Below are 15,795 nucleotides of genomic sequence, written 5' to 3'. Positions count from 1 at the left end.
GGCTATTATTTCTAATTTGAAGTGTTAACCCATACAGAAACATAAACTTTGCATTACATACAAACTGTACACAGTGGACATTACCTTAGGCTGAAAACAAGGGTACTTGTACAAGTTGACCTTGCCATAGTCATCAGCACTAGCCACCAGATGGCGCTTGTGTGAAGCAGCACAGCCATTGATGTCCGTACCATCAGCCCCTTCTGGCCAAATGCCTGTAGAGGATAATTAGCAGTGGGTGAATGACTAAAAAACATAATCAAGCCCCTATAGTTAATGAGAAGTCAGGAACACAGCCCTGGCACATGAACGCACACAAAATTCATTTTAAATGATGCTTCTAAATTTTGGTGATAATACACCCTCCATTTAATCGTTTATTTATTCCATTGGTGTTTTGCGTCATACTCAGTAAGCTACTTATACAAAGGCAGCCAGCATTATGGTGGAAGAAACTGGGCAGAGCCCGTGGGGAAACCCACGACCATCTGCATGTTGCTGACAGATCTTCCCATGTACGGCCAGAGACACTTGAACCCACAGCGACCGTATTGATGAGAGGCCCCTGGGTCATTACGTTGCACTAGCACGCTAACCAACTACTGAGCCATGGAGGTCACCTCAGAAAATCAAGCAGTTCAGAAATTATTTTGAAAGGTGAATAGGTACTCTAACATAAATAGTATGGTTTTAAGAGAAATGAAGCAAGCTTTGCACAAAGGGGAAAAAATGAAATGAGTTACATTTTACATCTCTTTAACATGACAAAATGACAAAAATGACAACCATGATCATGCCTGTCAGACCAGCTTGTGTTCATCACCGGTCTCTTACCTGCCACATTGAACCCTAAAGTACAGGACTGGCTGGCCCAAACCTCATCTCTAACGGAAGACGGGTTTAACACCTGTTTACAGTCACTTGAGGTCCCTAGAGGCACAAACAAATAAGGATAGTCACAATAATTCAGGAGGATAAGTCTAACAACCATGTTGCAGTCCATGCTGGTCCCCAGAGACACCATCAAATAATGTATTGACAGTCACAGTAATTCAGGAGGATAAGTGTAACAACCATGTTACAGTCCATGCTGGTCCCCAGAGACACCATCAAATAATGTATGGACAGTCACAATAATTCAGGAGGATAAGTGTACCAACCATGTTACAGTCCATGTTGGTCCCCAGAGACACCGTCAAATAATGTATGGACAGTCACAGTAATTCAGGAGGATAAGTGTAACAACCATGTTGCAGTTCATGTCGGTCCATGGAGACAGCAGCCAATGGGTGTATCATCAATGTTTCACTAATAATCATGGTAAGATTATTAAGGAACCAAAAAGTAGCTCTCAAACAGTGACATTATAATCTTGACCATGTGACCAGACTGGTCAGGCAGAGTGTACATACAGAACAGGATCTCGTAATCTCCGGAGTTTGTCATCAGATATGTCCCATTCTCTGACCAGTCCAGGTGGGTGACAAAGCTGGAATGACCCTGTGAAGTTAAACAGACAGGGTAAGGGTGATTCAAGGTTGAGAGAAGGCACACTATGTGTTCTGTGACAACTGACATCACAAGTAAATCTATTTACACAAGGAAACAATTCCAGCACTTGCAGAATGAGGGCAATGTATGACGTATGTAACCAATAGACGTTGTTTGATCATGAAGATAAGAATTCCTTGAAAAAGAGTTTAATGCAAATTAATGCACATATTGACAAGATCCAATATACACAGAAATTATTATCTATTTTTAACATGATCATATGCCTCTGGATTGATATATAATGTACTGATGATATGTTGATTACATGTACACATGAACATATACACATAAAAATATACACACAAACATGTGCACACAGACATGTACACAAGAACATGTGCACAAAAACATGTGCACACAAACATGTGCACACAAACATGTACACAAGAACACGTGCACACAAACATGTGCACACAGACATGTACACAAGAACACGTGCACATGAACATGTACACACAAACATGGACACACAAACTTGTACATACAAACATGTATACACGAACATGTGCACACAAACATGTGGACGCATGAAGGAATGGTGGGAGGAACTTATACAGATGACATCGCAAAGGGAGACACATACTGATGCCATTGCAAAAGGACGCACATGCAATGTATGGATAACATTGCAAAGAGACATGCATACAGATGGCATTGCAAAGGGATATGCATACAGATGGCATTGCAAAGGGATACATGTACAAATGACATTGCTATGGGACACACATAATGATGGCATTGCAAAGAGACACACATACAGATGACATTGCAAAGGAAAATACATACAGATGGCATTGCAAAGGGACACACATACAGATGGCATTGTAAAGGGACATGTGTACAGATGGCATTGCAAAGGGACACACGTACAGATGGCATTGCAAAGGGATACATGTACAAATGACATTGCTAAGGGACACACATAATGATGGCACTACAAAGAGACACACCTACAGATGACATTGCAAAGGAAAATACATACAGATGGCATTGCAAAGGGACACACATACAGATGGCATTGTAAAGGGACATGTGTACAGATGGCATTGCAAAGGGACACACGTACAGATGCCATTGCAAAGGGATACATGTAAAGGTGACATTGCAAAGGGGTACATATACAGATGACATTGCTAAGGGACACACGTAATGATGGCATTGCAAAGGGACACACATACACATGACATTGCAAAGGGGCACACATACAGACGACATTGCAAAGGGACACGCGTGCAGATGCCATTGCAAAGGGATACGTGTACAGGTGACATTGCAAAGGGTTACATGTAAAGATGACATTGCAAAGGGACACACGTACAAATGCCATTGCAAAGGGACACACATACAGATGACATTGCAAAGGGACACGCGTGCAGATGGCATTGCAAAGGGACACACGTACAGGTGGCATTGCAAAGGGATACGTGTACAGGTGACACTGCAAAGGGTTACATGTACAGATGACATTGCAAAGGGACACACGTACAAATGCCATTGCAAAGGGACACGCATACAGATGACATTGCAAAGAGACACATGTACAGATGGCATTGCAAAGGGACACATGTACAGATGACATTGCAATGGGACACACATACAGATGACATTGCAAAGGGATACATGTACAGATGACATTGCAAAGGGGTACATATACAGATGACATTGCTAAGGGACACACGTAATGATGGCATTGCAAAGGGACACACATCCAGATGACATTACAAAGGGGCACGTGTACTCATGACATTGCAAAGGGACACAAGACTGTTATGACTCACTGAGCAGCGCCCTCTCTTGACATACTTCAGTCCATCCTCGCTCACTTCATATATATATATCATGTTATCACGGGATCCAAGAGCCAACAACTGACCATCTGGAAAATACAGACACGCACACATAAATTCACCAGTTACATGTACACGTACGCTGACACCTGTCATTGCATGTTACTTTTGGACACACTACCTGTGGATGTTACCTGGGGAGTACTGGACATCCTATCTGTGGACATTAACTGGGAATTAATGAAAACACTAACTGTAACATTACCTAGGGAGTTCTGGACACACTATCTGAGGATGTTACCTCAGGAGTTCTGGACACACTATCTGTGGATGTTAAATGGGAGGTAATGGACGCACTAACTGTGACATTACCTGAGGAGTTCTGGACACACTAACTGCAGACATTACCTGGGGAGTTCTGGACATACTATCTGTGGACGTTATCTTAGGAGTACTGGACACACTATCTGTGGACATTAACTGGGAAGTAATGAAAACACTAGCTGTGACATTACCTGGGGAGTTCTGGACACACTATCTGTGGACGTTACCTTAGGAGTACTGGACACCATATCTGTGGACATTAACTGGGAAGTAATGAAAACACTAGCTGTGACATTACCTGGGGAGTTCTGGACGCACTATCTGTGGACGTTAACTGGGAAGTATTGGACACCATATCTGTGGATATTAACTGGGAAGTAATGAAAACACTAGCTGTGACATTACCTGGGGAGTTCTGGACACACTATCTGTGGATGTTACCTTAGGAGTACTGAACACAATATCTGTGGACATTAAATGGGAGGTAATGGACACACTACCTGTGACATTACCTGGGGAGTTCTGGACACACTATCTGTGGATGTTACCTTAGGAGTACTGAACACAATATCTGTGGACATTAAATGGGAGGTAATGGACACACTAGCTGTGACATTACCTGGGGAGTTCTGGACACACTAACTGCAGACATTACCTGGGGAGTTCTGGACACACTATTTGTGGACGTTATCTTAGAAGTACTGGACACCATATCTGTGGACATTAACTGGGAAGTAATGAAAACAATAGCTGTGACATTACCTGGGGAGTTCTGGACACACTATTTGTGGATGTTACCTTAGGAGTACTGGACACCATATCTGTGGACATTAACTGGGAAGTAATGGACACACTAACTACAGATATGACCTGGGCAGTAATGGACACATTATCTGTGAACATTGCCTGGGAAGTACTGGACACACTATCTGTGGGCCTTAAGTGGGGAGTGCTGGACACACAGTCTGTGAATGTTACCTGGGGAGTACTGGGCACACTATCTGTGGACATTACCTACGCAGTACAGGACAAGTTACCTGTGGAGTACTGGACACACTATTACTTGTGGAGCGCTGGACAAGTTACCTGTGGAATACTGGACAAGTTACCTGAGGAGAACTGGACGTGTTAGCTGTGGAGTACTCTACATGTTACATGTACCTGTGGAGCACTAGACACATTGTCTATAGACATTACCTGGGGAGTACTGGACACACTCTATCTGCTCTGTTCCATCACTATGAGCTGCAACTATGTCTCTGGAGGTCAGGTCAATCACCTTCCACTTGCCAGACTGGGAGCCCACAACAGCCAGGTTCCCGTTAGGGTGGAAACAGCAGCAGTGAGCCGGCTCCTACAACACCAGCCATAAAGTTATACATGCTATACCAGTTATACAAGTCATGAATAAAGTTATACATGCATAAGAATCTCTTCCCTGTAATCAATACTCTACCACACAAAGTCAGTTGGCTGTATTGTCACTGTGCCACAGGAAGTCAGTTGGCTGTGTTGTCACTGTGCAACAGGATTTATTTATTTATTTGATTGGTGTTTTACGCCGTTCTCAAGAATATTTCACTTATAAGACGGCGGCCAGCATTACGGTGGGTGGAAACCGGGCACAGCCCGGGGGAAACCCACGAACATCCGCAGGTTGCTGGCAGACCTTCTCACTTACAGCCGGAGAGGAAGCCAGCATGAGCTGGACTTGAACTCACAGCGACCGCATTTGGTGAGAGGCTCCTGGGTCATTACCGTGCGCCAGCGCGCTAACCGACTGAGCCACGGAGGCCCCTCTGTGCCGCAGGAAGTCAGTTGGCTCTGTTGTCACTGTGCCACAGGAAGTCAGTTGGCTATGTTCACTGTGTCACAGGAAGCCAGTTGGCTATGTTGTCACTGTGCCACAGGAAGTCAGTTGGCTCTGTTGTCACTGTGCCACAGGAAGTCAGTTGGCTACGTTGTCACTGTGCCACAAGAAGTCAGTTGGCTATGTTGTCACTGTGCCACACAAAGTCAGCTGGCTGTGTTGTAACTGTGCCACACAAAATCAGTTGGCTGTGTTGTCACTGTGCCATACAAAATCAGTTGGCTGTGTTGTCACTGTGCCACACAAAATCAGTTGGCTGTGTTGTCACTGTGCCACACAAAATCAGTTGGCTGTGTTGTCACTGTGCCACACAAAGTCAGTTGGCTGTGCTGTCACTGTGCCACAGGAAGTCAGTTGGCTATGTTGTCACTGTGCCACAGGAAGTCAGTTGGCTGTGTTGTCCAGATTAACCCCAAATAGAGAGATTTGAGGATTCTGACCACTGGTAATAATTCACCATCAAAACAGCCTCTTTATCAACTTTTTACCTCTGGAGTTTGATCACACTTATTATCACAGCTTTGACATGCATTTGATTCATCTCTGAATAACCATCTGTGTTTTATACAGGAAAAAAGACAAAAGTACAGCCATTTTAGAGTATCCTTCTTCATAAATCAGGGTAACCAGAGATTTAAAGACAAACCGAGCTTCAGGGTTAACCAAAGCTTTAATGATAACCAGAGCTTTCAGAGTAACCAAAGCTTTAATGATAACCAGAGCTCTCAAAGTAACCAAACATAACCAGGGTTTCAAGGATAACCAGATCTTTCAGGCTAACCTGGAGTTGTAACCATAAGCAGAGATTTAAGGATGAGCAGAGCTTTAAGGACAACCAGATCTTTAAGGGTAACCAGAGCTTTAAGGATAACTAGAGTTGTAAGTCCATTTATTAAGTCTGGTAAGCCTTCTATACCTGAACATGTATCCTACAAAAGCCTGGCCAGTCTTCTATACCTGTAAATCTGTCCTACAAAGGTAAGTCATCTACACCTGTACATTTGCCCTACAAAATCCTGGCAAGTCTTATATACCTGTACATCTGTCCTCCAAAAGACTGGCATGTCTTCTATACCTGTAAATCTGTCCTACAAAAGCCTGGCAAGTCTTATATACCTGTACATCTGTCCTCCAAAAGACTGGCATGTCTTCTATACCTGTAAATCTGTCCTACAAAATCCTGGCAAGTCTTATATACCTGTACATCTGTCCTCCAAAAGACTGGCATGTCTTCTATACCTGTAAATCTGTCATACAAAAGCCTGGCAAGTCTTATATACCTGTACATTTGTCCTCCCAAAAGACTGGCATGTCTTCTATACCTGTACATCTGTCCTACAAAACCCTGGCAAGTCTTATATACCTGTACATCTGTCCTCCAAAAGACTGGCATGTCTTCTATACCTGTAAATCTGTCCTACAAAATCCTGGCAAGTCTTATATACCTGTACATCTGTCCTCCAAAAGACTGGCATGTCTTCTATACCTGTAAATCTGTCATACAAAAGCCTGGCAAGTCTTATATACCTGTACATTTGTCCTCCCAAAAGACTGGCATGTCTTCTATACCTGTAAATCTGTCCTACAAAACCCTGGCAAGTCTTATATACCTGTACATCTGTCCTACAAAAGCCTGGCAAGTCTTATATACCTTAACATCTGTCCTACAAAAGACTGGCATGTCTTCTACACCTATAAATCAGGCTCACCTCCATGGCTTTGCTCCAGATGATGGTATGAGAGAGGGCATCCCACAAGTAGAGGTGTTTGTCATAGGCACAGGTGAGAAACTGCTGCTGGCTGGGGTGGCTGGCCAGACCCCATAATTCCTCTGTATGGCCCTGGCAAAAAGGGAGGGGACAAAGATCAGGGAAATGTGGCCTCAATATGCAACCAAAGTATGTCTATATCTGGGCATCAACAGTTATTTCCTTAGGAGATCTCTCTCTGATCTGTCTCCACATCTGGACCCCGGCTCCCTTATGAGATCTTAACTTGTTTGTATCTACAACTGGACCCCCGCACCCTTATGAGATCTCACCTCGTCCCTATCTACATCTGGACCCCATTGCCTTTCGAGATCTCACCTGGACTATTGGCTGAAGTTCCAGTTCCAGAGTGCCCTGTAGTATACAGTTGCGAGTTGTTCCCACCAATATCAGATTGCCATGACCCTGACTGATCGTACGCACCGGTCCAAATTGCTCGGGGATCTGAAAGACAAACAAACAGAACAATATAACTAAAAACAATTGAGTACAATCAGACAAAACAATTACGGAGCACAATCAGACAAAACAATGTCACCAACAACAGTAACTGGGTAAAGCTGAGGACAATCAAATAGTCTGTGAAAAGGTTGCATAAAACTTTCTTGCAAAACTTGTTGAACGCAGAACACATTATGAAATTCTTCTAAATATGCACACACCACATGTCGATATGTACAACAAATCAAATGATTTTGGCATGAGCTGTCTTCACTCGGTTGGGTTGATTAATATTAGCTGCCATGTGACCAGGGAATTCTGACGCCATAAGCTTTGTGCAAATGCACAGACACATTTCATGCGACAGCAAATTGATTATAGCACGGAATTGAGTCAAAATTGTCAGAATTAGACATAAAAGCGCTCTCATCAAAAAGCATGGATTTACTCTATCAGTTGACGCGGTAACACAAACTGAGGACACATGTTCCTGCTGATAATGATTACATGTATCTGTTCACCAAGGCGTCAATCTACATATACCAGGTCAGGGTAATAATTAAGGTTTCATGATGGTGAAATACATGTAAGGTGTAACTGTGACATCAGCCTGAATCACACCAGGCATAAATAAAGCAGATTGTGAATCAAATTGTCTCCGTCACTGAAATGCCAGGTTAATTTTGGTTAATTCTTGATGTTATCACTTTCCCATGAAAATCCATTCTGTTTCAATAATTCAGTTCTAGTCACGATATCCCTGAAATATTGCTGATGAGACGTTAAGTCATTTTCATTCACACCTTAACTGGCATACCCTAAATTTCGTCCATGACTAACTTGTTTATTTTTCTGCATTCTAGGAGTTCTATTGATTTTAGAAAGGTGTTTTGAGGTTTGCTTGGAACAAGGGTTGATATTCTACTGGAAAATTGTAAATTTCAGCACCAAAAATAATATTTTGTGACATTTATTTGCCTCTAAACACGCACTTTTCTTGGCGAAATTTTAGGTAATTTAGGATATGTATAGTGTGACTTGTTCTCTCCCGGTCTCTCCTCACAGCAGATCAGTGTACAGAAACTTAAAATTTGAAAAAAAAAAATATTCCAAAAGATGTGTATTGAATATCAAGCCCAGACAAACCTCTGTTTCCACTCCGGCACGTTTGTAATTAGAATCCCATTGGACAATTTTTCTGTCCTTTCCACCTCCAGAGAGGAGAGTTCCATCTTTCATCATACAAAGGGAGAAAACTCCTCCTTCATGTGCTCCATTTATTGCCTGAGTGATGCGGTTTCCACCTAGTGAATAGGAAACAGAAGGCAAATAATATTTAATATAAAAGAGAAGAGATAACATTTAATACAAAATGAAAAGCAGATAATATCAAATATAAAACAGAGGGTAGAGAATATCAAAATCAAATATCAAATATCAACCACAGGACGAGGATTTCACTGAAAATGACTTCACAGTTAAGCACCAGCACATCCAAATTTTCCCATTCTATAAAAGAATTTAAAAGAACAAAAAGTATTTAAAAATATCACAGAAGCACAAGAAATATAACAGTTTACAACAACATTTTATTTATTAAAGGATAATCACAGCAATTATCTGTATTTGGACATGCAGAATTCATAAAGAAGTACCTTGTATTTAGTGGTCAAACATCCAGAATGATCACTACACATCCGTCTTGAGTGACATCTTACCTTTGCCCCAAATGAAGATGTTGCCATTCGAGTCTCCTGTGATTGTGTCACCATTATCTGTGAATGCCAGTGACAAGACGTACTTGGGTTTTTCATGTTTCTGTAGGGACAGACATAAACGTTAGACAAGTGAAGTTCAGCAGGTCAATAAAACTGTCAAATCTGTACAAAACACCTCAAAAGCTTGGATACATATAATCCGGAACCAAAATATGGTATATAACAGTACTGTTTTGTTAACGTATCCAATTATCTAATGCCACTCAATTTTTTGATATTGTATGGAATAATACTATGATATCAATGTCTGAAAATGTATATGAAGAGATTATTGATTATAGAAAAAGGTAGCTTGCTCATTGGAGTTGATAAATGATTCAATTATCTCCTACACACAGAAGTTTAGCCAGTGATTTGAGAGGTTGATGAAATCAACTGTATAACCAAGGCAGGCCTGCATGGCTGACAAATTTCAAAACCCATTCAATCCAGCTAGTGTCATTAAGATTACCCAGGTTATTTACATTTGAGCTCTGTGTGGCACTTTGTCAGGCTATTTATTTGCAGGCCTGCAAGGTCTCAAGTTAAATTTACCATTGAATGCACACTACAATAAATGCAACCATACACATCTGCATAAACTGTGTATGTATAGTCTGGACAATTCCCTTGTACCATAGAAATACCTTGCCTTACTATGTAAATAAAATGGCTGTCAAACAAAATGTCACACTGACGATAATGTTATAACATTGTAAAATCAGCCTATACACTTACATCAAAAATGCCCAATTTCTTTGTCAGTGTGCCGCCATCGATGGTCCAGAAGGAAATCTGGCCTTTGCCACATGTGACTACACTGGTCTTTTCGGACGGGTGGAACTCCGCCGCTAGCACAGGCTCAGTGGAACTCTGCATCAAAACACACAAAAACATTGGAGATACATGTAATGTCAGATGGGAACCTGGAGCGTAGGAGTGAATGGAAGCAGCTTTGTCTGACAAAGTCTTGTGGCACAACCTGCTCTCTGTATACAAGGAAGATACGTGTAATAGATGTATGTCAGCTGGGAAGCTAGAGCAGTACCAGATGGCTTCAACCCTCGATGTACTTTAAACACATCTTCAGACGTAAATAAGTTCTCCAAATAAAACTGAGCCTACATTTGTATACAAAACAAAAATAAAATCAAAAGAGGCCCATTGTTTTTTTTTTGTGTTAGATCCATATTTAGGAAGCATTTTAGTTGACATGCAGAACTGCATTACTACAGCGAAATAAAAATTCAGTCCATCTCTATTACACGTGTCTCTATCATAACCAAGCTAGTAAACAGTCTGTTTGTCTGAAAGCTTGTCAACTCATTCCACACCGATTTTATAAGTTATATGTAATTTCTTACCTTCGTCTCGGTAACTTTGTGGGCTTTATCGCGCGAGATGTCCCAAATGGAAATGACATGTTCATTTGCCTCATCCACTGCTACTAACTGATGACCTCCATCCTGGCAAAAAACAAATATACAAGTTACTATTGCTGATGCCTGTCATGGCAAAATACGTATATTATATACAGGTGACCTCATCCCTAGCAAAATACACATACATGTATATACAAGTTAGTACTCATGACCTCCACTTGATAAGGTGAAAAACATTACCACCAAATACACTGACTTTCAATTTTTCTTTCAAAGAGAGTGTCTAGACATAGGTCAGAAACCATTCATGAATTAGAGCATATTCCTCATTACCAGTTCAACTGACATTAAAACATGCTACAACATCACCATAAATGTTAATAACTGCCATGTCTCTCGTCAGATATGTTTGTTACTGATACTTTTCCAGGTCCCCTTGTGCACGTTTACCTACACAGTATATATACATAGTACAGCTGTAGCATGTTTCACGATCGAGGCAAATTCCTCCTGAGGATGACTTAACTGTGAGATCAACTTTGCTTACATATACGAACAGAACACCAATACATGTTTTTATTTTAATCACAGTTTTATCTTTATAACTTAAAAACAAGGTATCTGTATATTTTGATGTCAAAATACACCTGCTTCAAAAAATGACATTGAAATAGTTGTTGGCTCACCACTTTGGAGAAGGAAACACAACATACGGCCCGGTCAAACTCCCCGATCCCCACAACCTGGAGAGTGTTGAGACTAACAGAGTCCCAAATCCGTACATGTGGCTGTAATGATTACATAGACAATTACACCGAGTGCCAGATCTGGACATGTGACTGTAATGATTCTACTGTCAGTTACACAAAGTTCCAAACCTGAACATGTGGCTTATAATGATTACATAGACAATTACACCGAGTGCCAGACCTGGACATGTGACTGTAATGATTCTACTGTCAGTTACACAAAGTTCCAAACCTGTACATGTGGCTTATAATGATTACATAGACAATTACACCGAGTGCCAGATCTGGACATGTGACTGTAATGATTCTACTGTCAGTTACACAAAGTTCCAAACCTGTACATGTGGCTTATAATGATTACATAGACAATTACACCGAGTGCCAGATCTGGACATGTGACTGTAATGATTCTACAGTCAGTTACACAAAGTCCCAAACCTGTACATGTGGCTTATAATGATTACATAGACAATTACACCGAGTGCCAGATCTGGACATGTGACTGTAATGATTCTACAGTCAGTTACACAAAGTTCCAAACCTGAACATGTGGCTGTAATGATTACATAGACAATTACACCGAGTGCCAGATCTGGACATGTGACTGTAATGATTCTACAGTCAGTTACACAAAGTCTCAAACCTGTACATGTGGCTTATAATGATTACATAGACAATTACACCGAATGCCAGATCTGGACATGTGACTGTAATGATTCTACAGTCAGTTACACAAAGTCTCAAACCTGTACATGTGGCTTATAATGATTACATAGACAATTACACCGAATGCCAGATCTGGACATGCGACTGTAATATTTTTACATGTAGATGTATTCTATATTGTACCTCATAAGATTTATTTATTTATTTCATTGCTGTTTTATGCCTTACTCAAGAATATTCCACTTATAAGATGGCGGCCAGCATCATGGTGGGGGCAAACCAGGCAAAGCCCTGGGGGACCTCACGATCATCTGCAGGTTGCTGCAAGACCTTCCCACATACGGCCGATGAGTAAGCCAACATGAGCTTGGCTTGAACTCACAGCGACCCCAATCATGAGAGGATCCTATGTCATTGTGCCATGCTGGCATGCCAGCCCCCTCGGACATGGAGGCCCAATGCATTTCCTAAGAGCGAGCAGCTTATAGTGCGATTCATATATAAAAAGTCATCAGAGTAAGCTTTATTGAACACATTGCAAACATGCCAAAAAGGCTGAAGAATTGCAGCAGTGGCACATGGCACAGTTCTGGTGATATGATACTGGTTGTAGGCATGCACAGGTACAAATACCAGCCCAGATCTCTTAGCTCAAACACATAAACAGTGTATATGATACTCTTGTAATACTTGAGCACCAGATTACCATATATCGCTGAGTACTTTGAATAACGTTAAATTCAACACAAAGTTCAAAAATACCTCTTCCATTGGGATTTACCCTAACCCTGATTATCTCTAAAGGCAAGATGCAAACTACATGTGTAAGTACAGGTGTACCCATGGATTTACAGATCCACAGCCCAGGTCAAATAAGTAACACGTCAAACAATTAAAGAATTAAAAAACAGTTGTCTAATGTTTTCTTCTTTTGACAGAGACAATTTACAATCTCAGTTTCAGTATGGTAGAACAATCATTACAATTTAATAAACAGTTTCTCTAATCCACAAAACAAATGTTATACAGGACAATGAATACTGTCAATCTTCAATTGCTGACTGGGCGGTTGAAGAATAGAATGGAATACGTCAACTAAAAAGTCAATGATTCATAACCCTCAAGCATTTTACATTTTCATTCAGCATTTTAACAGTTGGGACTATTACCTTATTTGACTTACCCACAAGAAATGTTCTTCAGCATATTTTGAATCTTTGAACTGTTCTTTGAGAAACTTCTAGACAACAGCAGGTCAATAACAACAGCCAACAGGAAGCAAACCAAACCACAAACCAACAAATTAGAATAACAGTCAATAATAAACATGCAAGTTAAAAAATAAATAAACACCACATAAATTAACACCTAATACTTTGATCAGTTCCTCCATTATAACTGTGAGTTTGGTGTGTAATGTTCTTATCACTACAGACCGATGGTTACCGCTACTGCAAAACTGTGATAACCATTGCTACAAACTCATGAACTGACCATGCTAACTGGTATATCTGTTGTTACAAACTGGTGATAACTCTTATTACAAACTGGTGTCTTTAGACTACAGTCATTTTTTCTTTTCTCATTATTTTGTTTCTTTGAGCTCTAACATGAGGTATCCGTAGTGACGCCATGAGCTCATCATACAAGTGCTTTCTGACACATGCCATTGGTTATAAAAGCATGGTATCTATCACACTGGTCCCCTAAAGATGATCCATATTCATTCTTTACTGATGTGTTACATTTAAAGCTCCTGGGATATTTGGTCAGGGTTTTGTATGGTTTGTTATACATTTGTGAATATTTCTTGGTTCATGTGTGGTGGAGGTAGAGTTCCCATCATGCAACAGCCATGACAGAAGATATAGTGATCTTGTCAACAAAGAGTGTAAGACAAATTTCACATTCTTAGAACAGTATAAATAGTGACTACAACACATACAACAGATTTCATGCAGATGCTCTGGGCAGGTTGTGGTGTGAATTAGAATGGGTAATGACAATCACAAACAAACTGACAAAATAAAAACATACTAGTGTGGAGTTAATTTGTTCAGCCTACCATTAAATTGCTTGGAAGCCGTTTGGACTTGCCACCTGGAATTCCCCTCTGTGAGGTTCAACAGTGTGGAAAAACAATATCCATAATCATCAAGACTTTAGGCCAAAAAGTTCATATCTTGGGCCAAAAAATTCACATCTTACTAGGAAACTAATCCGTAAATAAATTACCAATTGTTATACAAAAACTATGTATATTAAAACTTTCTCTCCAGACAGTGAAAGACATAACTTTTAGGAATAACATTTAGGTTGGCTTTCAATATATAATAGAAACTGTGTGTAAACTTTAGTAAATTTAGATTTATTATAGTACCAGTTTAATCAAGACTTTTGAAATTGTAATTAGACATGGGATAACAACTCTCTGCTAAGTGTAACAGTAAAATCATTAAGGTTTAACTGAGAAGCTACCGTCTAATGGTTCAGGAATGTTGGAAAGGGACATATTGTTATGTGAATTTGACACAACTGGAATTTAAGAACCATAATGGTGACAATAACAATTAACATGATTTAAGATTGGGGGAATTGCATGTGTATAGGCTATAAAGACAATTAGCAGGTGTGGTCCATGCCAACATTAAGCCACACTGAAGCGCTTTTAACAAGCACAAACTGGTCAACAATCTTTTGTCCTTGATTGTTTTACAATCTGAGCGGCTTTGAGGCTGTACAAAGCAGTCAACAGTGTTGACTTTCACTTTGTTTTTCTTTCAGTCTGAACTGTTTTTAACAAAGTACCACAAAGGAATAGTGTATGCTAATAATTTTACTTAATGCTAATAATTTTAACATACGGAATACTTCAGGTTATGATTGGGAAAATTTCAAATTTTGGGAGACAAAGACAAGAAACTTTGGGTGCTGGGTGCTGGGTGCCATATTTCCGAAGGAAAGGGGCCTTCTCCTCTTGACAGCAGTAGTTACAGGCCTCTCAGGCAGAATCACTTACCTTCCCCTCCCTTCTGTCATGTCCTGCCACCTGGCCTGTGGCAATGCGAATCTTGTCGGGATGAATAGCAAGGCTGTACAAACAAAACACATTTTTTTAAAACTCTGAACATGTTCAAAACACCTAACATCTATATAATGTATCGCCCATGGACAAAACAAGTACTTCATATGTATACATACACTGTATTTACCACAAACGCAGTTAACTGATATCACTGGGTCTTCCGAGCCATGTGAATTTCACTGGGTCTTCCAAGCCATGTGAATTTCACTGGGTCCTCCAGCCATGCAAAATCTTTAGTCTTTCTTCATGTGCCATTCATTCAACACAGAAAACCAGAGTACCCAGCAGAAGACCACTGTGCTCATGAGAAGAACACTGTACTCATGAGAAGACCACTGTACCCGGCAGAAGACCACTGTGCTCCACAGAAGATCACAGTACTCAGCAGAAGACCACAGTACTCAGCAGAAG

General features: G+C 40.6%; 1 protein-coding gene across 4 annotated transcripts in view; it reads right to left on the bottom strand.

Annotated features, from left to right (window-relative positions):
• LOC135469231 (echinoderm microtubule-associated protein-like 2) overlaps positions 1-15,795 on the bottom strand; it is a 32,308-nt gene that overhangs the window by 2,545 nt on the left and 13,968 nt on the right. For 2 of the 4 annotated variants that reach the window (XM_064747821.1, XM_064747820.1), the window contains exons 5-19: positions 15,319-15,391; positions 14,365-14,412; positions 13,483-13,539; positions 11,571-11,672; positions 10,867-10,968; positions 10,241-10,375; positions 9,464-9,563; positions 8,892-9,049; positions 7,623-7,748; positions 7,245-7,376; positions 4,863-5,019; positions 3,333-3,430; positions 1,413-1,500; positions 835-930; positions 85-215 (exon numbers count right to left, since the gene is read on the bottom strand). In XM_064747821.1, the coding sequence (XP_064603891.1) occupies positions 85-215; positions 835-930; positions 1,413-1,500; positions 3,333-3,430; positions 4,863-5,019; positions 7,245-7,376; positions 7,623-7,748; positions 8,892-9,049; positions 9,464-9,563; positions 10,241-10,375; positions 10,867-10,968; positions 11,571-11,672; positions 13,483-13,539; positions 14,365-14,412; positions 15,319-15,391 (1,603 nt within the window). The remainder of the gene's footprint in view (positions 1-84; positions 216-834; positions 931-1,412; positions 1,501-3,332; positions 3,431-4,862; positions 5,020-7,244; positions 7,377-7,622; positions 7,749-8,891; positions 9,050-9,463; positions 9,564-10,240; positions 10,376-10,866; positions 10,969-11,570; positions 11,673-13,482; positions 13,540-14,364; positions 14,413-15,318; positions 15,392-15,795) is intronic. The other 2 variants (XM_064747823.1, XM_064747822.1) reach the window with 2 other exon arrangements.

The sequence above is a fragment of the Liolophura sinensis genome, chromosome 6, assembly GCF_032854445.1.
Source record: "Liolophura sinensis isolate JHLJ2023 chromosome 6, CUHK_Ljap_v2, whole genome shotgun sequence".
In the NCBI taxonomy this organism is placed as follows: domain Eukaryota; kingdom Metazoa; phylum Mollusca; class Polyplacophora; order Chitonida; family Chitonidae; genus Liolophura; species Liolophura sinensis.
This window is presented reverse-complemented; position numbering and strand designations above follow the sequence as displayed.